Genomic DNA, 27,959 nt, shown 5'->3' with positions numbered 1-27,959 from the left:
TAGTTGTAATTCAAAGTGTGTAGACGGAGTACAGAAGTTTAGTAGCTCTGGTACCAGTTAATCAGAGTTCTAGGTTCCATCCCCATCAGGAACAGGTGTGTAGAAGTTTAGTAGCTCCGGAACCATTTAATCAGAGTTCTAGGTTCCATCCCCATCAGGAACGTGTGTAGACGGAGTACAGAAGTTTAGTAGCTCCGGAACCATTTAATCAGAGTTCTAGGTTCCATCCCCATCAGGAACACACAGCAGAGTTTAGTAGCTCCGGAACCAGTTAATCAGAGTTCTAGGTTCCATCCCCATCAGGAACACACAGCAGACGGTACTATGTCGTAGTAAATATCCACATTTCACATGCTGGTGATAACTGTAGTTCCACAGCTTACCACCAGGGGACATTGGATGGCATTTCAACTGGTGAGGTAGGAAGTGATTTATAATGTGTAGAACACCACACAGAGACAGAAAAGAAGGGCAGATTGTTTTATTGCACACAGGCTGACAGTTTGAATATAAACTACTGTCCTGAGACTCATGGACTGGAAATAACTGGGTCAGTTGGTTGTACGTGGCACCGTGCCAGGGATATGGTTTAGTTTCCTACTGGGGCCACCCATACAATGTATAGACACACTACTGGAAGGTTGTTTTGGATAAAATACATCTAGATACTGTTTATATTACAGATGAAATGTACCGTAGGCATACGTTCAGATAGAAATATGCTATTTAGAACAAATGCTCATCTCTGACATATACAATAAGGATTCACGTTGGCTCTATTTAGTGGTATTTCTATATAACGTTTTTGTACTGAACATGGCCCCGTTACAAGTATCAGTAGGCATTAATGACACACCTCACCAGTATTAGACCAGAAAAGGACATATATATATATACACACACACAGTAAGACTCCTGCGTTGTCTTGGCTGTGTGCTTAGGATCGTTGTCGTGTTGGAAGGTGAACCTTCGCCCCCAGTCTGAGGTCCCGTGTGCTCTGGAGCAGGTTCATCGAGGATGTCTGTACTTTCTGTTAATCTTTACCTCCATCCTGACTAGTCTCCCAGTCCCTGCCACTGTAAAACATCCCCACAGCATGATGCTGCCACCACCATGCTTTACCATAGGGATGGTGTCAGGTTTCCTCCAGACGTGATGCTGCCACCACCATGCTTTACCATAGGGATGGTGTCAGGTTTCCTCCAGACGTGATGCTGCCACCACCATGCTTTACCATAGGGATGGTGTCAGGTTTCCTCCAGACATGACAGAGTCATGGTTAAGTTCAATCTTGGTTATCATGGTTCGAGTCCTTTAGGCAAAGTCCAAGCGGGCTATCATGTGCCTTTTACTGAGGAGTGGCTTCCGCCTGGTCACTCTACCATAAAGGCCTGATTGGTGGAGTGCTGCAGAGATGGTTGTCCTCCTGGAAGGTTCTCCAATCTCCACAGAGGAACTCTGGAGCTCTGTCAGAGTGACCATCAGGTTCTTGGTCACCTCCCTGACCAACGCCCTTCTCCCCCAATTGCTCAGTTTGGCCAGGTTGTCAGCTCTAGGAAGAGTCTTGGTGGTTCCAAACTTCTTCCATTTAAGAATGATTAGGCAACTGTTTACTTGGGGACCTTCAATGCTGCAGAAATGTTTTGGTACACTTCCCCAGATCTGAACCACGACACAATCCTGTCTCGGAGCTCTACGGACAATTCCATTGTCATGCACTGTCAACTGCGGGACCTTTATATAGACAGGTGTGTGCCTTTCCAAATCATGTCCAATCAAGTTGTAGAAACATCTCAAGGATGATCAATGGAAACAGGATGCACCTGAGCTCAATTTCAAGGCCCATAGCAAAGTATTGCTATAAGTGAGGTATTTCTAAAAACCTGTTTTTGCTTTGTCCATTGTGGGGTATTGTGAAGATTGATGAAAAACATTAATTTAATCAATTTTAGAATAAGGCTGTAATGTAACAACATTTTGAAGAAAGTTAGGGTGTCTGAATACTTCCCAAAATGCACTGTAATACTTCAGAATATTTAGGCAAGTTAACTCCTAGTTAGCCGGCTAACCCCTTGATCCTGCTCTGTAGGATTACCCTCTTCAACTGAAGCAGCCCAGGACAAGTAGAGTTGAATAGGAGCAGGTAGGGTGCAATCATCACAGTGTCAGAGACAACAACAGCACCTCTACTGTAGACAGGAACCAGAGCCTAGTTTCAGCAGTCTGTCCAGTCCATTCATCACAGTGTCAGAGGTGCACCTCTACTGTAGACAGGAACCATAGAGCCTAGTTTCAGCAGTCTGTCCAGTCCATTCATCACAGTGTCAGAGGTGCACCTCTACTGTAGACAGGAACCATAGAGCCTAGTTTCAGCAGTCTGTCCAGTCCATTCATCACAGTGTCAGAGGTACAACAACAGCACCTCTACTGTAGACAGGAACCATAGAGCCTAGTTTCAGCAGTCTGTCCAGTCCAATCATCACAGTGTCAGAGACAACAACAGCACCTCTACTGTAGACAGGAACCATAGAGCCTAGTTTCAGCAGTCTGTCCAGTCCAATCATCACAGTGTCAGAGACAACAACAGCACCTCTACTGTAGACAGGAACCATAGAGCCTAGTTTCAGCAGTCTGTCCAGTCCAATCATCACAGTGTCAGAGGTACAACAACAGCACCTCTACTGTAGACAGGAACCATAGAGCCTAGTTTCAGCAGTCTGTCCAGTTCATTCCTCTCGGTCTCTCCTTCATTCAGAGTGTTTTAAATCGATAACATGACTTCTGAAAAGTAAGCTCACACCAAGCGGGTTGTCTCCTCCCTACTTCCCTCCTCCTGTTCTCCAGTCATCATACCCCAGAGAGATGGGTTCGGACTCAGAGGGACAGTGGCGCTTCTATTCCCTCCATCCCTCGTTCTGGTCACTCCATCCCTCATTCTGTTCCCTCCATCCCTCGTTCTGTCCCCTCGTTCTGTTCCCTCCATCCCTCGTTCTGTTCCCTCCATCCCTCGTTCTGTTCACTCCATCCCTCGTTCTGTTCCCTCCATCCCTCGTTCTGTTCCCTCCATCCCTCGTTCTGTTCCCTCCATCCCTCGTTCTGTCCCCTCCATCCCTCGTTCTGTTCCCTCCATCCCTCGTTCTGTTCACTCCATCCCTCGTTCTGTTCCCTCCATCCCTCCCTCGTTCTGTTCCCTCCATCCCTCGTTCTGTTCACTCCATCCCTCGTTCTGTTCCCTCCATCCCTCGTTCTGTTCCCTCCATCCCTCCCTCGTTCTGTTCCCTCCATCCCTCGAATTGTCAATCAAGAGTCCATATGATCCTGTTCACTCCTCCTGCTGCTTTTTAAAGCTGAAGTCACACACCAGCGAGAGGTGATCGGAGGGGTAGTTGTACGACGGAAGCCTGTTGGGGCCAATCTGTTCCTCTGTAGGCATATCCAACACGGCGTCCACACTGAAAGCTTCTCTAGAGTACCAGATATAATCCAATGTGGTGCAGCACTCTCCCGTCGGCCGGATCTTCCACGTGGTGTAGGCCGGTTCCGAAAGCCCGTCCCGGCTTAACCGTTTATAGGCGGAGTCAAGGATCAACGGTGATGAGGCGAAACGCTGGTAGACGTCCTCGGAAGGCACAGCGTTGAAGTCGCCGCAGACGAGGAGAGGGGTGTCTGGGGAGACGCCGATGGGACCCGAAGGACCCCCCGGTGATTGGGTGAGGGTGGCGAGGTTCCGGAGAAGGTCGGAACCCTGGGCACTACGGAGGCATTCCCAGCCGCTCCGGGCTTTGAGGTGCGTCACGGCAACACACAGCCGCCGGCCTGTCACCCTGCAACGCAGCGTCGTGACGACCGCCACCTGTAGGGAAGACAAATGCATAAATCAGTTAAGGGTTTACGTTCCAGTCTGTATTTTTTAACAATCTACACAAACAGTGGCTATCCAGGAGGAGGGTTGACCTCTGACCTCTCTTGCCTGTTCTAAAATAGGATCCTGTTGGAATCCTTAATTCCTTGAGGTAATCGACGTGCTTGTAAATCAGAGTTTCCATCCTATTAGGGCCAGACATTGTCAGACCAGTGATTTACTTCAAGGAAGGAAGGACAGTTCAACTGGCATAGTTTTACAGACCTGGTTGGTGGGTGTGAAAAGGTCACACAGCCGGACATTCACACTATCCACCAAGTCCAACCGGGCTTCATCGTAGAACAGAGCACATCCATCCGGACCGTTGTTGCCCTCCACATCCAAACACGGAGACCAGGGCTTGGGGCAGAAGTTGCCGCGGTAACCCAGGCTGGCCAGGATTGGCTGGAAGGTGTCGTAGTAGTGGTCGACTTCCTGTAGACACAGGATGTGAGGTCGGTAGGTGAGGATCTCTTCTAGGATGAGGTATTTACGCTCCGCCCAGTTCAGGGCTTCCAGGGGACAGTTGACGAAACTGTCCATACCTTCACCTAGAGCTGGAGGGAGAGAGAATTCATCTGTCAGTCCATCCATCTCACTGTCCTCGATGCCAATTAAAATGAGCAGTAATATACCATTTAATAGCCCTGAATGAGATGAAACGTTCATTACTATTTTTGCTAAAGAAAGGCTACAATAAAAAACCATATTTACCTTGAGCCAGTATGTTCCACTGCATAACTCTGATGGTCCTCTGGGTGGCATCGTTGTCCACTTCCTCCCTGTCCACCTCTCCCTCCCCGGGGCAGATGAAGGCTCTGAGGAGGCGAGGAGGCCTGTCCCGTAGAGCCTCCTCACACTCCCTCAGCAGCTCCAGGGGGTGCCCCCCCGGGGGAGAGTGACACCCCTGTGAGGGGGAGGGGTGCTGGGGGTCCTGGTGATGGGCCAGCGGGGTGGTAGTGGTACTGGTGCTGACTAGGGTCTGGGCCAGGGGGGTGGTAGTGGTGGTGGTGGTGTTGTTGACTAGGGTCTGGGCCAGGGGCGTGGTAGTGGTGCTGGTGCTGACTAGGGTCTGGGCCAGGGAGCTGTAGAGTCTACTGGCACCACTGCCCATTGGACAGACTGGAGAGAGACAGAGAGAGAGAGAGACAGACCCAGAGAGAGACAGACAGAGAGAGAGAGAGACAGAGAGACAGACAGACAGAGAGAGAGACACAGAGAGAGACACAGAGAGAGAGAGAGACAGACAGACAGACCCAGAGAGAGAGACACAGAGAGAGAGAGACACAGAGAGACAGACAGAGAGGGTGTAGGGAGATGAGTTACAACAATAACATGATATTTTACAGGACACTTTAATCCAATACCAAGTCCCAAACTATTTTAACCACAACTCTCAGTGATCCCCACAACATAGAACCACACAAAGGGCCAACAAGGGTAGCCCGAGGTTGATTCCATCCCAGAAATAGGTGTCAGTCTCTAGGGAGAAGTCCTGCGAACCCTGGGCCTCACTCCCCACGTGCCTGGTTCCTCACACTAACAGGGCCTAGTGTTGTACTGATCCATGTCTACTGCTGTAGCAACACCAGCGTTTCCCTACACACTGATCTTAGGTCAGTTTTCCCTCCAGCCCTTTATGGTTAAGGATTTGGGGAAGCTGATCCTAGATCTGTGCTTAAGGGTGACATTTATCCTCTCTCTCTCTCAATTCAGGGAGGATCCGACTAACCTAATCCCCTTGGTCAATCAGGAGTAAGTTCAAAGGTGAGATTGGGGTTGTTGCCAGGTGAAGGGATTAAAGGTCACTTATTGACTCGTCATTTGACTTGGAACACAGAACATATTGACAACCAAAGGCCTTTTTGTTTTTGCCCCAGAAAGTGTTTTTCATAGAAAACTATCTGAATAGGACATCTATGGGTGGACTATCGGAACGGTGTGTGTTTCATAGAAAACTATCTGAATAGGACATCTATGGGTGGACTACCGGAACGGTGTGTTTTTCATAGAAAACTATCTGAATAGGACATCTATGGGTCGACTTATCGGACGGTGTGTGTTTTTTGCAAGGCAAATTGTGTGGTTCAGTTAATGTGTGGATACAGAAAGGACTGCTTGTTAGCTGGTTCTGACTGCCACAGCTGACTGATGTGCCTTACCTTGTCCTGGGACAACAGTAGCTCTGTGTGCTATGAGGGAGTGTGTGTGTGTCATCTCTGGTTTCAGACAGTCAGTGTATATGTGTGTTTCCTTCCTCCATAGTGTGTCTCATCTCTGGTTTCAGTGTATATGTGTGTTTCCTTCCTCCATAGTGTGTGTCTCCTTCCTCCATAGTGTGTCTCATCTCTGGTTTCAGTGTATATGTGTGTTTCCTTCCTCCATAGTGTGTGTCTCCTTCCTCCATAGTGTGTCTCCTTCCTCCATAGTGTGTGTCTCATCTCTGGTTTCATTGTATATGTGTGTTTCCTTCCTCCATAGTGTGTGTCTCCTTCCTCCATAGTGTGTGTCTCATCTCTGGTTTCAGTGTATGTGTGTTTCCTTCCTCCATAGTGTGTGTTTCCTTCCTCCATAGTGTGTGTCTCCTTCCTCCATAGTGTGTGTCTCATCTCTGGTTTCAGTGTATATGTGTGTTTCCTTCCTCCATAGTGTGTGTTTCCTTCCTCCATAGTGTGTCTCCTTCCTCCATAGTGTGTGTCTCATCTCTGGTTTCAGTGTATATGTGTGTTTCCTTCCTCCATAGTGTGTGTCTCCTTCCTCCATAGTGTGTCTCATCTCTGGTTTCAGTGTATATGTGTGTTTCCTTCCTCCATAGTGTGTGTTTCCTTCCTCCATAGTGTGTCTCATCTCTGGTTTCAGTGTATATGTGTGTTTCCTTCCTCCATAGTGTGTGTTCTTTTGGCTCCGTTTCGCTCACTTTCAGTCGGTCAATATATATATATATGTGTGTGTGTGTGTACTATTTATTTCTCTGCTGGCAGTTTGTGTGCCAGTTCCTCTCAACTAGTCACATGCACCAGTGACCCTACTGTCAGCTGACTGCGTGTTCCTCCTTTTGCCCACTCTGGACACATGAACCAGTAAGGCTCAGTTTATGAAGGACTACATCTCCCAGCTCTCACATGAACCAGTAAGGCTCAGTTTATGAAGGACTACATCTCCCAGCTCTCACATGAACCAGTAAGGCTCAGTTTATGAAGGACTACATCTCCCAGCTCTCACATGAACCAGTAAGGCTCAGTTTATAAAGGACTACATCTCCCAGCTCTCACATTAACCAGTAAGGCTCAGTTTATAAAGGACTACATCTCCCAGCTCTCACATGAACCAGTAAGGCTCAGTTTATAAAGGACTACATCTCCCAGCTCTCACATGAACCAGTAAGGCTCAGTTTATAAAGGACTACATCTCCCAGCTCTCACATGAACCAGTAAGGCTCAGTTTCTAGTAGGACTACCATCTCCCAGCTCTCACATGAACCAGTAAGGCTCAGTTTCTAGTAGGACGAAATCTCCCAGCTCTCACATGAACCAGTAAGGCTCAGTTTATAAAGGACTCCAGCTCTCACATGAAACAGTAAGGCTCAGTTTCTAGTAGGACTACATCTCCCAGCTCTCACATGAAACAGTAAGGCTCAGTTTCTAGTAGGACTACCATCTCCCAGCTCTCACATGAAACAGTAAGGCTCAGTTTCTAGTAGGACTACATCTCCCAGCTCTCACATGAACCAGTAAGGCTCAGTTTATAAAGGACTACATCTCCCAGTCTAATGGCAGCTCTCAGCTCTGTCTAGTCTTCATTGTTTCTAAATTCTAGTTGAACCTCTGATGGCCTTCAGTTGAACTGGATTAGCCTCATCTAGTCCCCTGACATTAGTATCTCTCTACCTCAATACTGATCTAGGGTCAGTATGGTTATTAACCTCATGAAGGTAAAAGGTTATGTCAGGCGAAGGGTGATCTGATCCTAGATCTGTTGTTAATGGAAACTCCTGAGTATCTATGAATGGTGAATCAAATGATCCTAGATCTGTTGTTAATGGAAACTGATCTGATCCTGGAAAGATCTGATCCTAGATCTGTTGTTAATGGAAACTCCTGAGTATCTATGAATGGTGAATCAACCCATATAAAATGGAAAGGTGATCTGATCCTAGATCTGTTGTTAATGGAAACTCCTGAGTATCTATGAATGGTGAATCAACCCATATAAAAGGGGAAGGTGATCTGATCCTAACTGGTGTTTAGGCTCCCAAGAGGAGCAGTTGTCTAAGGCACTGCATCTCAGTGCTAGTGGTGTCACTACAGACCCTGGTTTGATCCCGTGCTGTATCACAACCGGTTGTGATCATGAGTCCCATAGGGCAGAGTACAAATGGCCCAGTGTCGTCCGGCTTAAGGGAGGGTTTGGCCGGGGTAGGCTGTCATTGTAAAATAAGAATTTGTTCTTAACCGACTTGCCAAGTTAAATAAAGTTAAATAAAAAAGAATGTACGAGTAAATCAAAACCTAAAACTATTAGGTAGGTTACTAAGCAACAAACAGACCTTTTGTTGACACTACCACTAATACCTAATCTCTGTGCCAAGACCAATAGCCATCCAGAAACAGTCAGTGGCCAGCAGTTTTACTATCTGCTGTTTATTCTATTGCAAACTCCTGATTCCTGACGATCTCACACTGGCCCATAGGTCCTGAGGATCTCACAGTGGCCCATAGGTCCTGAGGATCTCACAGTGGCCCATAGGTCCTGAGGATCTCACACTGGCCCATATGTCCTGAGGATCTCACACTGGCCCATATGTCCTGAGGATCTCACACTGGCCCATAGGTCCTGAGGATCTCACACTGGCCCATAGGTCCTGAGGATCTCACAGTGGCCCATAGGTCCTGAGGATCTCACAGTGGCCCATAGGTCCTGAGGATCTCACAGTGGCCCATAGGTCCTGAGGATCTCACACTGGCCCATAGGATCTCACAGTGGCCCATAGGTCCTGAGGATCTCACAGTGGCCCATAGGTCCTGAGGATCTCACACTGGCCCATAGGTCCTGAGGATCTCACACTGGCCCATAGGTCCTGAGGATCTCACTGGCCCATAGGTCCTGAGGATCTCATACTGGACCATAGGTCCTGAGGATCTCAGTGGCCCATAGGTCCTGACGATCTCACACTGGCCCATAGGTCCTGAGGATTTCAGTGGCCCATAGGTCCTGAGGATCTCATACTGGCCCATAGGTCCTGAGGATTTCATACTGGACCATAGGTCCTGAGGATCTCATACTGGCCCATAGGTCCTGAGGATCTCATACTGGCCCATAGGTCCTGAGGATCTCAGTGGCCCATAGGTCCTGAGGATCTCAGTGGCCCATAGGTCCTGAGGATCTCAGTGGCCCATAGGTCCTGAGGATCTCAGTGGCCCATAGGTCCTGAGGATTTCATACTGGACCATAGGTCCTGAGGATTTCATACTGGACCATAGGTCCTGAGGATCTCAGTGGCCCATAGGTCCTGAGGATCTCATACTGGACCATAGGTCCTGAGGATCTCATACTGGACCATAGGTCCTGAGGACACACCACATGTCCCTATCTGTTGCTCTGAGACCAGGACATGGCTGTTTACCAGGGTGTGATGAGCAGGTGCATGGTTTGAACCACAGCTATGGTAACCAGGTCAGACACAGTGATGGATAAAGGTTTTGCTCTTAAACAAATACTGCACGTCGGTCTACATGTTCAGTGTGTGTCGGTCGCTGACAAATGAACCACATGCATCATATGGATATTTATCAACAGGATCCCTTATCTCTGACCCCTAGTCTCCGACCCCCAGCCTCCGACCCCCAGCCTCCGACCCCCAGCCTCCGACCCCCAGCCTCCGACCCCTAGCCTCCGACCCCAGTCTCCGACCCCTAGACTCCGACCCCTAGCCTCCGACCCCTAGACTCCGACCCCCAGTCTCCGACCCCTAGTCTCCGACCCCTTATCTAAACACATCTGAATCACTACTGCACCTCGTTCTGAACGAAGTCCCTCCATCTAAATGAATGGCAGCTCTGAAGACTCATCACAGAAAGACAACAGAGTTTACATACAGAGAGATGTCGCTAGCATCCCAGTCCCTTGGTTCACCTTAACAGTGACCAAGACAACTGTGTGCTTCTTAACCAACATAAACAACCTCTGTGTTGACCCACTAGGGGCCCTCGCAAAATCTGACCTTATTGGGTGAAATAGAACACCCCTCCCCCAACAACTCCGCTCTCAACCAAACAAGGATCAGACTACATCACACGACCCGTTCTACCCAAACATGAGGATATCCACAACAATATGAAGGAGAATCTATTACATGACAACATCCAGGAGCTCAATCAGTTCAATAAACACCAGTGGTCCTCTTGCAGTGTACTGGTTTTCCCTTTTAATTCACTGTCAGATAAACCCCATCTGCATCAAGTCACCTCAGACGTAAGAGAACCTTTCCCATTACAACCACCAATATAAACCTGCTAACACAAGAGTTGAATAAAGATCCCACAGTCCTGCTCACCCATAGTTTCCATCAGTCTCTTGCTTCCGTGTGTATCTGACTGACAGTCTTGAGAAAGAACCGTCAGTAAAATGTTGCTCAACTTCTGATAACGGATGATAAACACTTGGTGTCTTGTCTCTCGTCGAGTGTGTGAGAGATGTACTCAGTGTGTTTCTGAGTGAGCTCAATGTTCACTACACCTTATAACCCGGAGGGAGGGCGGGAGGGAGGGAGGGAAGGGAGAGAGACAGAGATTAGGAGGGAGTGAGGGCAGCAGTCCATATGAGGCGTCACCACAGATCATGTGCTTGGGGACAGGATATAAAGCTACACAATCTCAACCGCTGATTCACACACACAGGGTGCGTTCTTGTATAAACAAACGTAGACGTAGGGAGGGTTATTTCACCACACAGGGTTTGTGGTTTGGTTCATGATAATAGAGTTAGTGGAATCAATGCCAGTCACTAGCCAACAGCCACTTCAGCGTCACACACAGTTCCTCAATACGTCCAGAGACAGAACGGTGACATGAGATGTCCACAGACCCGTTATATCTGCTCACGTTCCTGACCACAGATGACGTAGGAAAAACACATTTATTCAAGCATTTACGAAATTTAATTTTTCCACTTGATATTGTGTAACTGTCCTATCCTCTCCTATCATGTCTAACTGTCCTCTCCTATCATGTCTAACTGTCCTCTCCTCTCCTATCATGTCTAACTGTCCTCTCCTCTCCTATCATGTCTAACTGTCCTTCCTCTCCTATCATGTCTAACTGTCCTCTCCTCTCCTATCATGTCTAACTGTCCTCTCCTCTCCTATCATGTCTAACTGTCCTCTCCTCTCCTATCATGTCTGACTGTCCTATCCTCTCCTATCATGTCTAACTGTCCTCTCCTCTCCTATCATGTCTAACTGTCCTATCATGTCTAACTGTCCTATCCTCTCCTATCATGTCTGACTGTCCATTCCTCTCCTATCATGTCTGACTGTCCTATCCTCTCCTATCATGTCTAACTGTCCTATCCTCTCCTATCATGTCTAACTGTCCTCTCCTCTCCTATCATGTCTAACTGTCCTATCATGTCTAACTGTCCTCTCCTCTCCTATCATGTCTAACTGTCCTCTCCTCTCCTATCATGTCTAACTGTCCTCTCCTATCATGTCTAACTGTCCTATCCTCTCCTATCATGTCTAACTGTCCTATCCTCTCCTATCATGTCTGACTGTCCTATCCTCTCCTATCATAACTGTCCTCTCCTATCATGTCTAACTGTCCTCTCCTCTCCTATCATGTCTAACTGTCCTCTCCTCTCCTATCATGTCTAACTGTCCTCTCCTCTCCTATCATGTCTAACTGTCCTCTCCTCTCCTATCATGTCTAACTGTCCTCTCCTCTCCTATCATGTCTAACTGTCCTACCCTCTCCTATCATGTCTGACTGTCCTGTCCTCTCCTATCATAACTGTCCTCTCCTCTCCTATCATGTCTGACTGTCCTGTCCTCTCCTATCATGTCTAACTGTCCTCTCCTCTCCTATCATGTCTGACTGTCCTGTCCTCTCCTATCATAACTGTCCTCTCCTCTCCTATCATGTCTAACTGTCCTCTCCTATCATGTCTAACTGTCCTATCCTCTCCTATCATGTCTAACTGTCCTCTCCTCTCCTATCATGTCTAACTGTCCTCTCCTATCATGTCTAACTGTCCTATCCTCTCCTATCATGTCTAACTGTCCTCTCCTATCATGTCTAACTGTCCTCTCCTATCATGTCTAACTGTCCTATCCTCTCCTATCATGTCTGCCTGTCCTATCCTCTCCTATCATAACTGTCCTACCCTCTCCTATCATGTCTGACTGTCCTGTCCTCTCCTATCATAACTGTCCTACCCTCTCCTATCATGTCTGACTGTCCTGTCCTCTCCTATCATAACTGTCCTCTCCTCTCCTATCATGTCTAACTGTCCTACCCTCTCCTATCATGTCTGACTGTCCTGTCCTCTCCTATCATAACTGTCCTCTCCTCTCCTATCATGTCTGACTGTCCTGTCCTCTCCTATCATGTCTAACTGTCCTCTCCTCTCCTATCATGTCTGACTGTCCTGTCCTCTCCTATCATAACTGTCCTCTCCTCTCCTATCATGTCTGACTGTCCTGTCCTCTCCTATCATGTCTAACTGTCCCATCCTCTCCTATCATGTCTAACTGTCCTATCCTCTCCTATCATGTCTAACTGTCCTACCCTCTCCTATCATGTCTAACTGTCCTACCCTCTCCTAACTGTCCTCTCCTCTCCTATCATGTCTAACTGTCCTCTCCTCTCCTAACTGTCCTATCCTATCATGTCTAACTGTCCTATCCTCTCCTATCATGTCTAACTGTCCTATCCTCTCCTATCATAACTGTCCTACCCTCTCCTATCATGTCTAACTGTCCTCTCCTATCATGTCTAACTGTCCTCTCCTCTCCTATCATGTCTAACTGTCCTATCCTCTCCTATCATGTCTAACTGTCCTATCCTCTCCTATCATGTCTAACTGTCCTATCCTCTCCTATCATGTCTAACTGTCCTCTCCTCTCCTATCATGTCTAACTGTCCTCTCCTCTCCTATCATGTCTAACTGTCCTACCCTCTCCTATCATGTCTAACTGTCCTCTCCTATCATGTCTAACTGTCCTATCCTCTCCTATCATGTCTAACTGTCCTATCCTCTCCTAACTGTCCTCTCCTCTCCTATCATGTCTAACTGTCCTCTCCTATCATGTCTAACTGTCCTCTCCTCTCCTATCTGTCCTCTCCTCTCCTATCATGTCTAACTGTCCTCTCCTCTACTATCATGTCTAACTGTCCTCTCCTCTACTATCATGTCTAACTGTCCTATCCTCTCCTATCATGTCTAACTGTCCTATCCTCTCCTATCATGTCTAACTGTCCTATCCTCTCCTATCATGTCTAACTGTCCTCTCCTATCATGTCTAACTGTCCCTCTCCTATCATGTCTAACTGTCCTCTCCTATCATGTCTAACTGTCCTCTCCTCTCCTATCATGTCTAACTGTCCTCTCCTATCATGTCTAACTGTCCTCTCCTATCATGTCTAACTGTCCTCTCCTATCATGTCTAACTGTCCTACCCTCTCCTATCATGTCTAACTGTCCTCTCCTCTCCTATCATGTCTAACTGTCCTCTCCTATCATGTCTAACTGTCCTATCCTCTCCTATCATGTCTAACTGTCCTCTCCTATCATGTCTAACTGTCCTCTCCTCTCCTATCATGTCTAACTGTCCTCCTCCTATCATGTCTAACTGTCCTCTCCTCTCCTATCATGTCTAACTGTCCTCTCCTCTCCTATCATGTCTAACTGTCCTCTCCTCTCCTATCATAATTGTCCTATCTTGAGGGAGGATGGGGAGTAAGTCTCACGGATTCCCCTAATCTTGGTCGGCTGCGTAGCAGGACATTGTGTGTGAATGTGTGTGCGAATGTGCGTGAGTATGTTAGTGCGAATGTGCGTGAGTATGTTAGTGCGAATGTGTGTGTTAGTGTGAATGTGTGTAGTGTGAATGTGTGAGTATGTTTGTGTGAATGTGTGTGTTAGTGTGAATGTGTGTGTTAGTGTGAAAGTATGTGCGTGAGAAGCCAGTATAAAATGAATTGTTTTGTACAACAGACCAGCGCTCTCGTGAATAAACGTTGACTATTTTAGCTGGGCCTCCGTCTGTTCCATTTCAATCAGTATCTTACAAATCCTGATCAACAGACTGAGTAGTTTAATCGACTTGGTTTATGAACATTGAGAACATAATTCATGACATTTGCACACCAGCACTTCTACTTGCACAACATCATCTGCTCATCTATCACTATTTATTGCCTTACCTCCTCACACCATTTACACACACTGTATTTACAATTTACACACACTTGTATTGTGTTATTGACTGTATGTTTGTTTACTCCATGTGTAACTCTGTGTTGTTGTTTATGTCACACTGTTATGTGTTTATCTTGGTTAAATACAGGTCAACAGTTGTTAAATAAAGGTGTTCTCAATGACCTGGTTAAATAAAGGTGTTCTCAACTAGCCTACCTGGTTAAATAAAGGTGTTCTCAACTTGCCTACCTGGTTAAATAAAGGTGTTCTCAACTTGCCTACCTGGTTAAATAAAGGTGTTCTCAACTTGCCTACCTGGTTAAATAAAGGTGTTCTCAACTTGCCTACCTGGTTAAATAAAGGTGTTCTCAACTTGCCTACCTGGTTAAATAAAGGTGTTCTCAACTAGCCTACCTGGTTAAATAAAGGTGTTCTCAACTAGCCTACCTGGTTAAATAAAGGTGTTCTCAACTTGCCTACCTGGTTAAATAAAGGTGTTCTCAACTAGCCTACCTGGTTAAATAAAGGTGTTCTCAACTTGCCTACCTGGTTAAATAAAGGTGTTCTCAACTTGCCTACCTGGTTAAATAAAGGTGTTCTCAACTTGCCTACCTGGTTAAATAAAGGTATTTTTATTTTATTTTGATAAAATATCGTTGCTGTTTGAAAATACAATCTACACAGGACCTTCTAAACAGCAGGTTTCTGCTTGCCTGGTGACATCACCAGGCAGTATAAGTTAATAGACCAATAACAAAGAGTTCCATACCTCTCTGCCAATAGAAAGGTAGTATTCAAGTTAGATATCCCCCCTGTTTGTTTGTTTTTGACCATTTTAATGGAAAAATATTACAGTAAGGAACTTAACTGTTAGCCAGAAAGGATTTGATATTAGAATAATAACAGCTTCATTGGGCCTTTAAGTCCAGTACTAGGTTTAATATGTGTCTGGGAAACCAGCCCAGAGTGTATAGGGTTAGGGATTGATTTGGGACTGGGCAGCTGTGTTCAGGATATGACCAACAACCACATTGACCTACTTCGATGACTGTCTGGATTTTTCATTTGTGTACATGATGTTTCAGATGTCATGTGTTAATGGAGAGAAGATCAGATCAGACAGACAGACAGAGAAGGGCATATCAGAGCAGTAGACAGACAGACAGAAGGGCATATCAGAGCAGTAGACAGACAGACAGAAGGGCATATCAGAGCAGTAGACAGACAGACAGACAGAGAGAGAGAGAAGGGAACATCAGAGCAGCAGAGGGGATGGAACACAGTACACTGCCAGGGTGGAAATGTCAATGTGTCACGCACGGATAAAGTGACACTGTCTGAGTGAACATCTCTCTGAGACGGTGTATGTGTACTGTGTGTGTGTACGGTGTGTGCTGTGTGTGTGTCTGTGAGAGAGAGTACATACCTGTGTGTCCTTCACTCAAATGCCTGACAACTTTCCACTGGCTTACCTGCTCATGTCATTTCTATACCACTTGGCCCTAATATTAGAAATTAATAGACAAATTAACTAATATATATATATATACATACATACATACACACACACACAACCAGTTGAAGTCAAAAGTTTACATACACCTTAGCCAAATACATTTAAACTCAGTTTTTCCACAATTCCTGACATTTAATCCTGTAAAAATCCCTGTCTTAGGTCAATGAGGATCACCACTTTATTTTAAGAATGTGAAATGTCAGAATAATAGTAGAGAGAATTATTTATTTCAGCTTTTATTTCTTTCATCACATTCCCAGTGGGTCAGAAGTTTACATACACTCAATTAGTATTTGGTAGCATTGCCATTAAATTGTTTAACTTGGGTCAAACGTTTTGGGTAGGCTTCCACAAGCTTCCCACAATAAGTTGGGTGAATTTTGGCCCATTCCTCCTGACAGAGCTGGTGTAACTGAGTCAGGTTTGTAGGCCTCCTTTCTCGCACATGCTTTTTCCGTTCTGCCCACATATTTTTGATAGGATTGAGGTCAGGGTTTTGAGATGGCCAATCCAATACATCGACTTTGATGTCCTTTATTAAGCCATTTTGCCACAACTTTGGAAGTATGGTCATTGTCCATTTGGAAGACCCATTTGTGACCAAGCTTTAACTTCCTGACTGATGTCTTGAGATGTTGCTTCAATATATCCACATAATTTTCCTACCTCATGATGGCATCTATTTTGTGATGTGCACCAGTCCCTCCTGCAGCAGCACCCCACAACATGATGCTGCCACCCCCACAACATGATGCTGCCACCCCGTGCTTCACGGTTGGGATGGTGTTCTTCAGCTTGCAAGAATCTCCATTTTTCCTCTAGATAGAACTAGACCCATCTAACTAGACTACACCCATCTATACCACTAGACTATACCCATCTATACCACTAGGACCTAGATATAACTAGACTAGACCCATCTATACCACTAGACTACACCCATCTATACAACTAGACTAGACCCATCTATACAACTAGACTAGACCCATCTATACACACTAGACCCATCTATACCTAGACATAGACCCATCTATACAACTAGACTATACCCATCTATACAACTAGACTACACCCATCTATACCACTAGGACCTAGATATAACTAGACTACACCCATCTATACAACTAGACTACACCCATCTATACAACTAGACTATACCCATCTATACCACTAGGACCTAGATATAACTAGACTACACCCATCTATACCACTAGACTACACCCATCTATACCACTAGACTACACCCATCTATACCACTAGACTACACCCATCTATACCACTAGACTAGACCCATCTATACCACTAGACTAGACCCATCTATACCACTAGGACCTAGATATAACTAGACTACACCCATCTATACCACTAGACTACACCCATCTATACCACTAGACTAGACCCATCTATACCACTAGACTATACCCATCTATACCACTAGGCCCTAGATATAACTAGACTAGACCCATCTATACCACTAGGACCTAGATATAACTAGACTACACCCATCTATACCACTAGGACCTAGATATAACTAGACTAGACCCATCTATACCACTAGGACCTAGATATAACTAGACTACACCCATCTATACCACTAGACTATACCCATCTATACCACTAGACTATACCCATCTATACCACTAGACTATACCCATCTATACCACTAGACTACACCCATCTATACCACTAGACTACACCCATCTATACCACTAGACTACACCCATCTATACCACTAGGACCTAGATATAACTAGACTACACCCATCTATACCACTAGACATCTATACCACTAGACTATACACCCATCTATACCACTAGACTACACCCATCTATACCACTAGACTACACCCATCTATACCACTAGACTACACCCATCTATACCACTAGACTACACCCATCTATACCACTAGACTACACCCATCAATACCACTAGACTACACCCATCTATACCACTAGGACCTAGATATAACTAGACTACACCCATCTATACCACTAGACTAGACCCATCTATACCACTAGGACCTAGATATAACTAGACTACACCCATCTATACCACTAGACTACACCCATCAATACCAATAGACTATACCCATCAATACCACTAGACTATACCCATCTATACCACTAGGACCTAGATATAACTAGACTACACCCATCTATACCACTAGACTACACCCATCTATACCACTAGGACCTAGATATAACTAGACTATACCAATCTATACCACTAGGCCCTAGATATAGCTAGACTAGACCCATCTATACCACTAGACCCTAGATATAGCTAGACTAGACCCATCTATACCACTAGACCCCTAGATATAACTAGACTACACCCATCTATACTAGACACTAGACCCTAGATATAGCTAGACTAGACCCATCTATACCACTAGACCCTAGATATAGCTAGACTAGACTTAGGACCAAACATTGGCTGGCTATATACATGATGGTTAACACTGATACTGCTTGACTGCCCACACAGAACTCAATGTTTTTTGTAATGACACATGACTGAGAAATACTCAACCGTTCCCAAAGCCACTCTAGATCATACAACCTCGAGGTCTAGCAGGTCCGTCCATCTCACACCAGGTCTCATCCCCAGAGAACGGGATGTCATTTTAAGAAGGACGTCTAGCTGTTCCATCCATTGTCTGCAAAACATTCTATACCAGAATAGAACACCGCTGGGAATGTCTTCTGAAATCAAACACACACCACCATTCTACAATACAGGTTTACAAAACATAACCTCTACAGATGTATTTAAACACAGCTAATCCTCTACTATATTACACAACAGCTGCCTCAGATACACAGACACGGTGTGCCATCGACTAGTTCTGGTTAAACAGGCAGGCTTGAACAGGCCTGGTACTAACTGGGAGGGAACCATATGTTCTGATTACTCAACTGTTACATAGCCCTCGATAAAAGGACCAGAGCCAACAGGAGGCTGGGTGTCAACAGTAACCCAGCTAGCAGGTCTCTACTGGACGGTGGGGACGGACCCAGTAACCCAGCTAGCAGGTCTCTACTGGAGCACGGTGAGGGACAGGCCCAGTAACCCAGCTAGCAGGTCTCTACTGGAGCACGGTGAGGGTAGGCCCAGTAACCCAGCTAGCAGGTCTCTACTGGAGCACGGTGAGGGACAGGCCCAGTAACCCAGCTAGCAGGTCTCTACTGGAGCACGGTGAGGGACAGGCCCAGTAACCCAGCTAGCAGGTCTCTACTGGAGCACGGTGAGGGACAGGCCCAGTAACCCAGCTAGCAGGTCATCTACTACGGTGAGGGACAGGCCCAGTAACCCAGCAGCAGGTCTCTACTGGAGCACGGTGAGGGACAGGCCCAGTAACCCAGCTAGCAGGTCTCTACTGGAGCACGGTGAGGGACAGGCCCAGTAACCCAGCTAGCAGGTCTCTACTGGAGCACGGTGAGGGACGGGCCCAGTAACCCAGCTAGCAGGTCTCTACAGCACGGTAGGGACAGGCCCAGTAACCCAGCTAGCAGGTCTCTACTGGAGCGCGGTGAAACCCAGTAACCCAGCTAGCAGGTCTCTACAGCTACAGGTGAGCGCGGTGGGGACAGGCCCAAACATAGCAGGTCTCTACTGGAGCGCGGTGAGGGATTTAAACCCAGCTAAGGTCTCTACTATGACGGGCCCACAGAACCAGCTAGCAGGTCTCTACTGGAGCACGGTGAGGGACGGGCCCAGTAACCCAGCTAGCAGGTCTCTACTGGAGCACGGTGACAGGGTAACCCAGCTAGCAGGCTCTACAGTGGGAACAGCTAGCAGGTCTCTACTGAGCACGGTGGGGACAGGCCCAGTAACCCAGCTAGCAGGTCTCTACTGGAGCGCGGTGAGGGACAGGCCCAGTAACCCAGCTAGCAGGTCTCTGATGGACCGCAGGTCTCTGGTTGTGGGACAGGCCCCCAGCAGGTCTCTACTGGAGGCGGTGAGGGACAGGCCCAGTAACCCAGCTAGCAGGTCTCTACTCTCTACTGTAACCCAGCTAGCAGGTCTCTACTGGAGCACGGTGAGGACAGGCCCAGTAACCCAGCTAGCAGGTCTCTACTGGAGCGCGGTGAGGGACGGGCCCAGTAACCCAGCTAGCAGGTCTCTACTGGAGCACGGTGAGGGAATGGCCCAGTAACCCAGCTAGCAGGTCTCTACTGGAGCAGCGCGGTGAGGGACGGGCCCAGTAACCCAGCTAGCAGGTCTCTACTGGAGCACGGTGAGGGACAGGCCCAGTAACCCAGCTAGCAGGTCTCTACTGGAGCACGGTGAGGGGGCCCAGTAACCAGCGGGCCCACGGTGGGGACGGGCCCAGTAACCCAGCTAGCAGGTCTCTCTACTGGAGCACGGTGGGACAGGCCCAGTAACCCAGCTAGCAGGTCTCTACTGGAGCACGGTGAGGGACGGGCCCAGTAACCCAGCTAGCAGGTCTCTACTGGAGCACGGTGAGGGACGGGCCCAGTAACCCAGCTAGCAGGTCTCTACTGGAGCACGGTGGGGACGGGCCCAGTAACCCAGCTAGCAGGTCTCTACTGGAGCGCGGTGGGGAGGTCTCTACTGGGCCCAGTAACCCAGCTAGCAGGTCTCTACTGGAGCGCGGTGGGGACGGGCCCAGTAACCCAGCTAGCAGGTCTCTACTGGAGCACGGTGAGGGACGGGCCCAGTAACCCAGCTAGCAGGTCTCTACTGGAGGCGGTGAGGGACGGGCCCAGTAACCCAGCTAGCAGGTCTCTACTGGAGCACGGTGAGGACGGGCCCAGTAACCCAGCAGCAGTCTCTACTGGAGCGGTGAGGGACGGGCCCAGTAACCAGTGGAGCGCGGGCCCAGTAACCCAGCTAGCAGGTCTCTACTGGAGCACGGTGAGGGACGGGCCCAGTAACCCAGCTAGCAGGTCTCTACTGGAGCACGGTGGGGACGGGCCCAGTAACCCAGCTAGCAGGTCTCTACTGGAGCACGGTGAGGGACGGGCCCAGTAACCCAGCTAGCAGGTCTCTACTGGAGCACGGTGAGGGGACGGGCCCAGTAACCCAGCTAGCAGGTCTCTACTGGGCGCGGTGAGGGACAGGGGCCCAGTAACCCAGCTAGCAGGTCTCTACTGGAGCACGGTGTCTCTACTGGAGCGCGGTGAGGGACGGGCCCAGTAACCCAGCTAGCAGGTCTCTACTGGAGCCGGTGAGGGACGGGCCCAGTAACCCAGCTAGCAGGTCTCTACTGGAGCACGGTGAGGGACGGGCCCAGTAACCCAGCTAGCAGGTCTCTACTGGAGGGAGGGGCCCAGTAACCCAGCTAGCAGGTCTCTACTGGAGCACGGTGAGGGACGGGCCCAGTAACCCAGCTAGCAGGTCTCTACTGGAGCGCGGTGGGGGACGGGCCCAGTAACCCAGCTAGCAGGTCTCTACTGGAGCGCGGTGAGGACGGGCCCAGTAACCCAGCTAGCAGGTCTCTACTGGAGCGGTGGGGGACGGGCCCAGTAACCCAGCTAGCAGGTCTCTACTGGAGCGCGGTGGGGACGGGCCCAGTAACCCAGCTAGCAGGTCTCTACTGGAGCACGGTGGGGGACGGGCCCAGTAACCCAGCTAGCAGGTCTCTACTGGAGCACGGTGGGGACAGGCCCAGTAACCCAGCTAGCAGGTCTCTACTGGAGCGGTGAGACGGGTCTCCAGTAGCGCAGCTAGCAGGTCTCTACTGGAGCGCGGTGAGGGACGGGCCCAGTAACCCAGCTAGCAGGTCTCTACTGGAGCGCGGTGAGGGCGGGCCCAGTAACCCAGCTAGCAGGTCCTACTGGAGATCGGTGGGGGACGGGCCCATCCAGCTAGCAGGTCTCTACTGGAGCGCGGTGGGGACGGGCCCAGTAACCCAGCTAGCAGGTCTCTACTGGAGCACGGTGAGGGACGGGCCCAGTAACCCAGCTAGCAGGTCTCTACTGGAGCGCGGTGAGGGACGGGCCCAGTAACCCAGCTAGCAGGTCTCTACTGGGGACGGGGCCCAGTAACCCAGCTAGCAGGTCTCTACTGGAGCGCGGTGGGGGACGGGCCCAGTAACCCAGCTAGCAGGTCTCTACTGGAGCGCGGTGGGGGACGGGCCCAGTAACCCAGCTAGCAGGTCTCTACTGGAGCGCGGTGAGGACGGGCCCAGTAACCCAGCTAGCAGGTCTCTACTGGAGCGCGGTGGGGGACGGGCCCAGTAACCCAGCTAGCAGGTCTCTACTGGAGCACGGTGACGGGCCCAGTAACCCAGGCAGGTCTCAGTGGAGCACGGTGAGGGACGGGCCCAGTAACCCAGCTAGCAGGTCTCTACTGGAGCACGGTGAGGGACGGGCCCAGTAACCCAGCTAGCAGGTCTCTACTGGAGCGCGGTGAGGGACGGGCCCAGTAACCCAGCTAGCAGGTCTCTACTGGAGCGCGGTGAGGGACGGGCCCAGTAACCCAGCTAGCAGGTCTCTACTGGAGCGCGGTGGGGGAGGCCCAGTAAGACAGCTAGCAGGTCTCTACTGGAGGCGGTGTGGGGACAGGGCCCAGTAACGCAGCTAGCAGGTCTCTACTGGAGCGCGGTGGGGACGGGCCCAGTAACCCAGCTAGCAGGTCTCTACTGGAGCACGGTGGGGACGGGCCCAGTAACACAGCTAGCAGGTCTCTACTGGAGCACGGTGGGGGATGGACCCAGTAACCCAGCTAGCAGTCAGACGGGCAGCGGTGAGGGTCTCTACTGAGCACGGTGAGGGGCGGGCCCAGTAACCCAGCTAGCAGGTCTCTACTGGAGCGCGGTGAGGGACGGGCCCAGTAACCCAGCTAGCAGGTCTCTACTGGAGCGCGGTGAGGGACGGGCCCAGTAACGCAGCTAGCAGGTCTCTAGTGGAGCACGGTGGGGGACGGGCCCAGTAACCCAGCTAGCAGGTCTCTACTGGAGCGCGGTGGGGGACGGACCCAGTAACCCAGCTAGCAGGTCTCTAGTGGAGCACGGTGGGGGACGGGCCCAGTAACACAGCTAGCAGGTCTCTACTGGAGCACGGTGGGGGATGGACCCAGTAACGCAGCTAGCAGGTCTCTACTGGAGCGCGGTGAGGGACGGGCCCAGTAACACAGCTAGCAGGTCTCTACTGGAGCGCGGTGAGGGACGGGCCCAGTAACCCAGCTAGCAGGTCTCTACTGGAGCGCGGTGAGGGACGGGCCCAGTAACGCAGCTAGCAGGTCTCTAGTGGAGCACGGTGGGGGACGGGCCCAGTAACCCAGCTAGCAGGTCTCTACTGGAGCACGGTGAGGGACGGGCCCAGTAACCCAGCTAGCAGGTCTCTACTGGAGCACGGTGAGGGACGGGCCCAGTAACCCAGCTAGCAGGTCTCTACTGGAGCGCGGTGAGGGACGGGCCCAGTAACCCAGCTAGCAGGTCTCTACTGGAGCGCGGTGAGGGACGGGCCCAGTAATGCAGCTAGCAGGTCTCTACTGGAGCGCGGTGAGGGAAGGGCCCAGTAACGCAGCTAGCAGGTCTCTACTGGAGCGCGGTGGGGGACGGACCCAGTAACCCAGCTAGCAGGTCTCTAGTGGAGCACGGTGGGGGACGGGCCCAGTAACACAGCTAGCAGGTCTCTACTGGAGCACGGTGGGGGACGGACCCAGTAACGCAGCTAGCAGGTCTCTACTGGAGCACGGTGGGGGACGGACCCAGTAACGCAGCTAGCAGGTCTCTACTGGAGCGCGGTGAGGGACGGGCCCAGTAACACAGCTAGCAGGTCTCTACTGGAGCGCGGTGAGGGACGGGCCCAGTAACCCAGCTAGCAGGCCTCTACTGGGATGGGCATAGTTGTGACATTCAAATGGTTTTAATGGTCTCCAAAACCTTTAATTGTAACCTCTGGTCTAGTTGTTCTAAAAAAGGGCCAGATCAGCCTCCTGCAGCGTTTCCACTGGGTGATCTAGACATCTACCAGATCAGCCTCCTGCAGCGTTTCCACTGGGAGATCTAGACATCTACCAGATCAGCCTCCTGCAGCGTTTCCACTGGGTGATCTAGACATCTACCAGACCAGCCTCCTACAGCGTTTCCACTGGGTGATCTAGACATCTACCAGATCTGCCTCCTGCAGCGTTTCCACTGGGTGATCTAGACATCTACCAGACCAGCCTCCTGCAGCGTTTCCACTGGGTGATCTAGACATCTACCAGATCAGCCTCCTGCAGCGTTTCCACTGGGTGATCTAGACATCTACCAGATCAGCCTCCTGCAGCGTTTCCACTGGGTGATCTAGACATCTACCAGATCAGCCTCCTGCAGCGTTTCCACTGGGTGATCTAGACATCTACCAGATCAGCCTCCTGCAGCGTTTCCACTGGGTGATCTAGACATCTACCAGATCATGGAAGGGATTTGCTCGTGGCTAAAATGATGAAGTAAGTTAGTTAGGTCGGCCACACCATAAAGGGGCAGAGCCTACAACAGTGTTGCCACTAATGGGTTCCATCTATCCATCTCTAGAAAACTAAATTAAATGTGGCGGTTTCCCGGACACTGATAAAGCCTAGTCCTGGACTAAAAAGCACTTTCAATTGGGATTCTCTAATGAGCATGCTTTTTAATCCAACGCCTAACCACTATCCAGGAAACCACCCCAAATGGTTTTGTCAGAGTTCTGCCATGAACAGACACAGGTCTGAAAGAGTCTGGTAGCAACACGCAGGCCTACACTTCTTAGGAAAGTGTAGGAGCATGGTGAGGGAAGATGTAGGGCAACAAGTTTGTCAAAGGCCCCAGTGCAGTTTGTCAAAGGCCCAGTGCAGTTTGTCAAAGGCCCCAGTGCAGTTTGTCAAAGGCCCCAGTGCAGTTTGTCAAAGGCCCCAGTGCAGTTTGTCAAAGGCCCCAGTGCAGTTTGTCAAAGGCCCCAGTGCAGTTTGTCAAAGGCCCCAGTGCAGTTTGTCAAAGGCCCCAGTGCAGTTTGTCAAAGGCCCCAGTGCAGTTTGTCAAAGGCCCCAGTGCAGTTTGTCAAAGGCCCCAGTGCAGTTTGTCAAAGGCCCCAGTGCAGTTTGTCAAAGGCCCCAGTGCAGTTTGTCAAAGGCCCCAGTGCAGTTTGTCAAAGGCCCCAGTGCAGTTTGTCAAAGGCCCCAGTGCAGTTTGTCAAAGGCCCCAGTGCAGTTTGTCAAAGGCCCCAGTGCAGTTTGTCAAAGGCCCCAGTGCAGTTTGTCAAAGGCCCCAGTGCAGTTTGTCAAAGGCCCCAGTGCAGTTTGTCAAAGGCCCCAGTGCAGTTTGTCAAAGGCCCCAGTGCAGTTTGTCAAAGGCCCCAGTGCAGTTTGTCAAAGGCCCCAGTGCAGTTTGTCAAAGGCCCAGTGCAGTTTGAAGCTAGGGGGCGTTTGACATGTTTCTGTGGACATTATGGATATAATTTGGAATTTTTGTCTGCGTTGTCGTGACCGCTCTTTCCGGTGGATTCCTGGGATAACGCACCAAACTAACAGAGGTATTTGGATATAAAAAATATCTTTATGGAACAAAAGGAACATTTGTTGTCTAACTGGGAGTCTCGTGAGTGAAAACATCCGAAGAGCATCAAAGGTAAACAATTAATTTAATTTCTGCTTTTCTGATTTGTGACCAAGTTACCTGATGCTAAGTGTACTTATCGTTTTGTCGGCGATCGATAAACTTACACAAACGCTTGTATTGCTTTCGCTGTAAAGCATCATTTCAAAATCTGAGACGACAGGTGGATTAACAAAAGGCTAAGCTGTGTTTTCCTATATTGCACTTGTGATTTCATGAATATGAATATTTTCTAGTAATATTATTTGACTGTGGCGCTATGCTATTCAGCGTTGCTGATGACAATTATCCCGGATCCGGAATGGGTGGTTCAGAGAGTTCATCCAATTGAGAATCTGTGGTATGACTTAAAGATTGTTGTACACGAGCGGAACCCATCCAACTTGAAGAATGGACAGAAACCCCAGTGACTAGATGTGCCAAGCTTATAGAGACAAACCCCAAGAGACTGTCAGCTGTAATGGCTGTAAGAGGAGGCTAAACAGAGTATTGAGTTTTGGGGGGGGGGGGAACGCTCCAGTTCAGTTTTTGTCTTATTTCTTTCACAAAACATAAATCAAAGTGATTTTACAACCCTCCCCCAAAATCTATTTTAATTCCAGGTTATAAGGCAACAAAATAGGAAAAATGTCAAGGGGGTGAATACTTTGACAAGTCACTGTACATCATACAACAAGCTTACCCACAAGCCCCAGAGAGAGAGAGAGGAGAGAGCGAGAATAAAACAGTTTGCTTGAGAGTAGGGTGTTATTACATAATTGTTCCAGAGCCATGAAAAAGATCGAGAAAATAAAAGAGAGTTGAGCAACGGACCAACAGTAGAAGAGGTTCAACTTCAAAAACATGGTTAGAATCCTGGTAGACAGGCTACTGTTGAAACGTTCTTTAAAACATAGTTAGAATCCTGGTAGACAGGCTACTGTTGAAAACGTTCTTTAAAACATGGTTAGAATCCTGGTAGACAGGCTACTGTTGAAACGTTCTTTAAAACATGGTTAGAATCCTGGTAGACAGGCTACTGTTGAAACGTTCTTTAAAACATGGTTAGAATCCTGGTAGACAGGCTACTGTTGAAACGTTCTTTAAAACATGGTTAGAATCCTGGTAGACAGGCTACTGTTGAAACGTTCTTTAAAACATGGTTAGAATCCTGGTAGACAGGCTACTGTTGAAACATTAACTTACCAGACTGGAGCGATCGTATCCTCAGCAGATTCACTGTGTGTGCGTTTCTTACTCCTACCGTGCTGTGTGTCCAGTATGTGTGTGTAACCGTGTGGAGAAGCGTGGTAGCGCTGTGCTTTTCAACAGCTGCACTACAAGGTCATTGGAATGAGTCAGTGTGAAAACATGGGTTCTACTGTCACCTACTGGTGAACTGGAGAAACAGCAGCTATGTAAATGACCGTTCAGGAATGTTGGCGCAGGGCCAGAGCAAAAGCCTCCACACGCAAAGGTGAGATAGAGAACCAGGGGAAGCCTTTTCAAATCAGAGGCTGTGCTGGATGAATGTCTGCTGTTTCTCCTTCTCTAACATACCTGACCCAAATCTATGAACCCAGCTCCTGGTGTTTAGAGTAGGGCTGGAGCAAAAGCCTGCAGTTGCCGTGTGAAAGGCGGAGGAGAGCCTTTGAAGTAATGCAAGCGCTTTGGGGGTTAAATTATCGGAATGACGTTTAGAATTTGTGAAACAAACATGCACATTCCCAACTTGCATACATGGAGGCATTTATGTATATATAATATTCTTATAGTTTAAACGAGATTTACCCCTGATACAATACCACTGGACATGAATCATAACTTTGTTGCATTTTCTAATGATGCTTTTAGAGTAGTTACCAGCTTCCCTTCTCTCAACAGCACAATTAACTATATTGTAGTGACATGAACCCAACACTTAACGACGTCGTCAAGAGGTTTGGACCTCTTTGCGTAACGGGTTTTGATTTGACCCGATTTCGAGTCCCAATCGGGGCCACCCCCCGAATTTGCTACGATATCTAAGTTACATCTTTACAAGATGCCCATCTTTAAATCAGTAAGAGAACATTTCAAACTTTAGCATTAAGTCTTGGATCGATAAGAGTAGAGACACCATTTATCTGACTTGTTGAGTGATTGTGCTGTAACATTGTTACAAAACCAACTCACCGGTTCCGGAACCTGCGAAGCGTTCCTGCCTTGTTTGGATCGCATGTTTCTTCCGTTTATTGTTAAGATTATCGATGTGTGTCTCCGAATAATAAGGAGAACCGGCCCGTGAATTCAGCAACCCCGGGTTCATCACGAGCATGCGGTGGTTGGACGCACAGAAAGCCGGTAACTCTTTAGGCAGCGTCAGTAGACTACTTGACAGTCGTGACACCGCAGGACTTTGATGATACATGGCGTTTGCCGGTGGTGGTTCCGTCTCTTTTTCACCGGGGCTTTGCCCACCTGTGGGGTAATCACTGTTCATCTCCCTGTGTGCGTGCATGTCGCGGATCGGATTACCGGTTAAAAGATATTCAAAAACGATGTTAACTTCTCTTTAGTAGTCTTGAGCCTTATGAGATTGGGCAAAAGGCGATACC

The 27,959-nt window shown here is 48.8% G+C and overlaps 1 protein-coding gene across 4 annotated transcripts; it reads right to left on the bottom strand.

The window, feature by feature from the left end:
* Positions 1–466: 466 nt before the first annotated feature.
* Positions 467–27,959, bottom strand: LOC115126566 (nocturnin-like). Of its 4 annotated transcripts, XR_010459635.1 has the most exons (5): positions 27,538–27,959; positions 4,616–5,023; positions 4,127–4,458; positions 2,423–3,853; positions 467–2,184 (listed from the first exon to the last, which is right to left on the bottom strand). XR_010459635.1 is itself a non-coding variant. In XM_065003528.1 (4 exons), the coding sequence occupies exons 1-4, from the start codon at positions 27,860–27,862 to the stop codon at positions 3,323–3,325; spliced, it is 1,596 nt and encodes a 531-aa protein (XP_064859600.1). In that variant the 5' UTR covers positions 27,863–27,959; the 3' UTR covers positions 467–3,322. The 4 variants fall into 4 exon arrangements, 3 of the variants coding, with proteins under 3 accessions (XP_064859600.1, XP_064859601.1, XP_064859602.1); XM_065003528.1 differs by having other exon boundaries at positions 467–3,853; XM_065003529.1 differs by lacking the exon at positions 27,538–27,959 and adding an exon at positions 26,569–26,666 and having other exon boundaries at positions 467–3,853.

Source organism: Oncorhynchus nerka, linkage group LG18 (genome assembly GCF_034236695.1).
Source record: "Oncorhynchus nerka isolate Pitt River linkage group LG18, Oner_Uvic_2.0, whole genome shotgun sequence".
Lineage (NCBI taxonomy): Eukaryota > Metazoa > Chordata > Actinopteri > Salmoniformes > Salmonidae > Oncorhynchus > Oncorhynchus nerka.
Note: the sequence above shows the minus strand (reverse complement) of the source record. Positions and strands in the feature narration are given on the sequence as shown.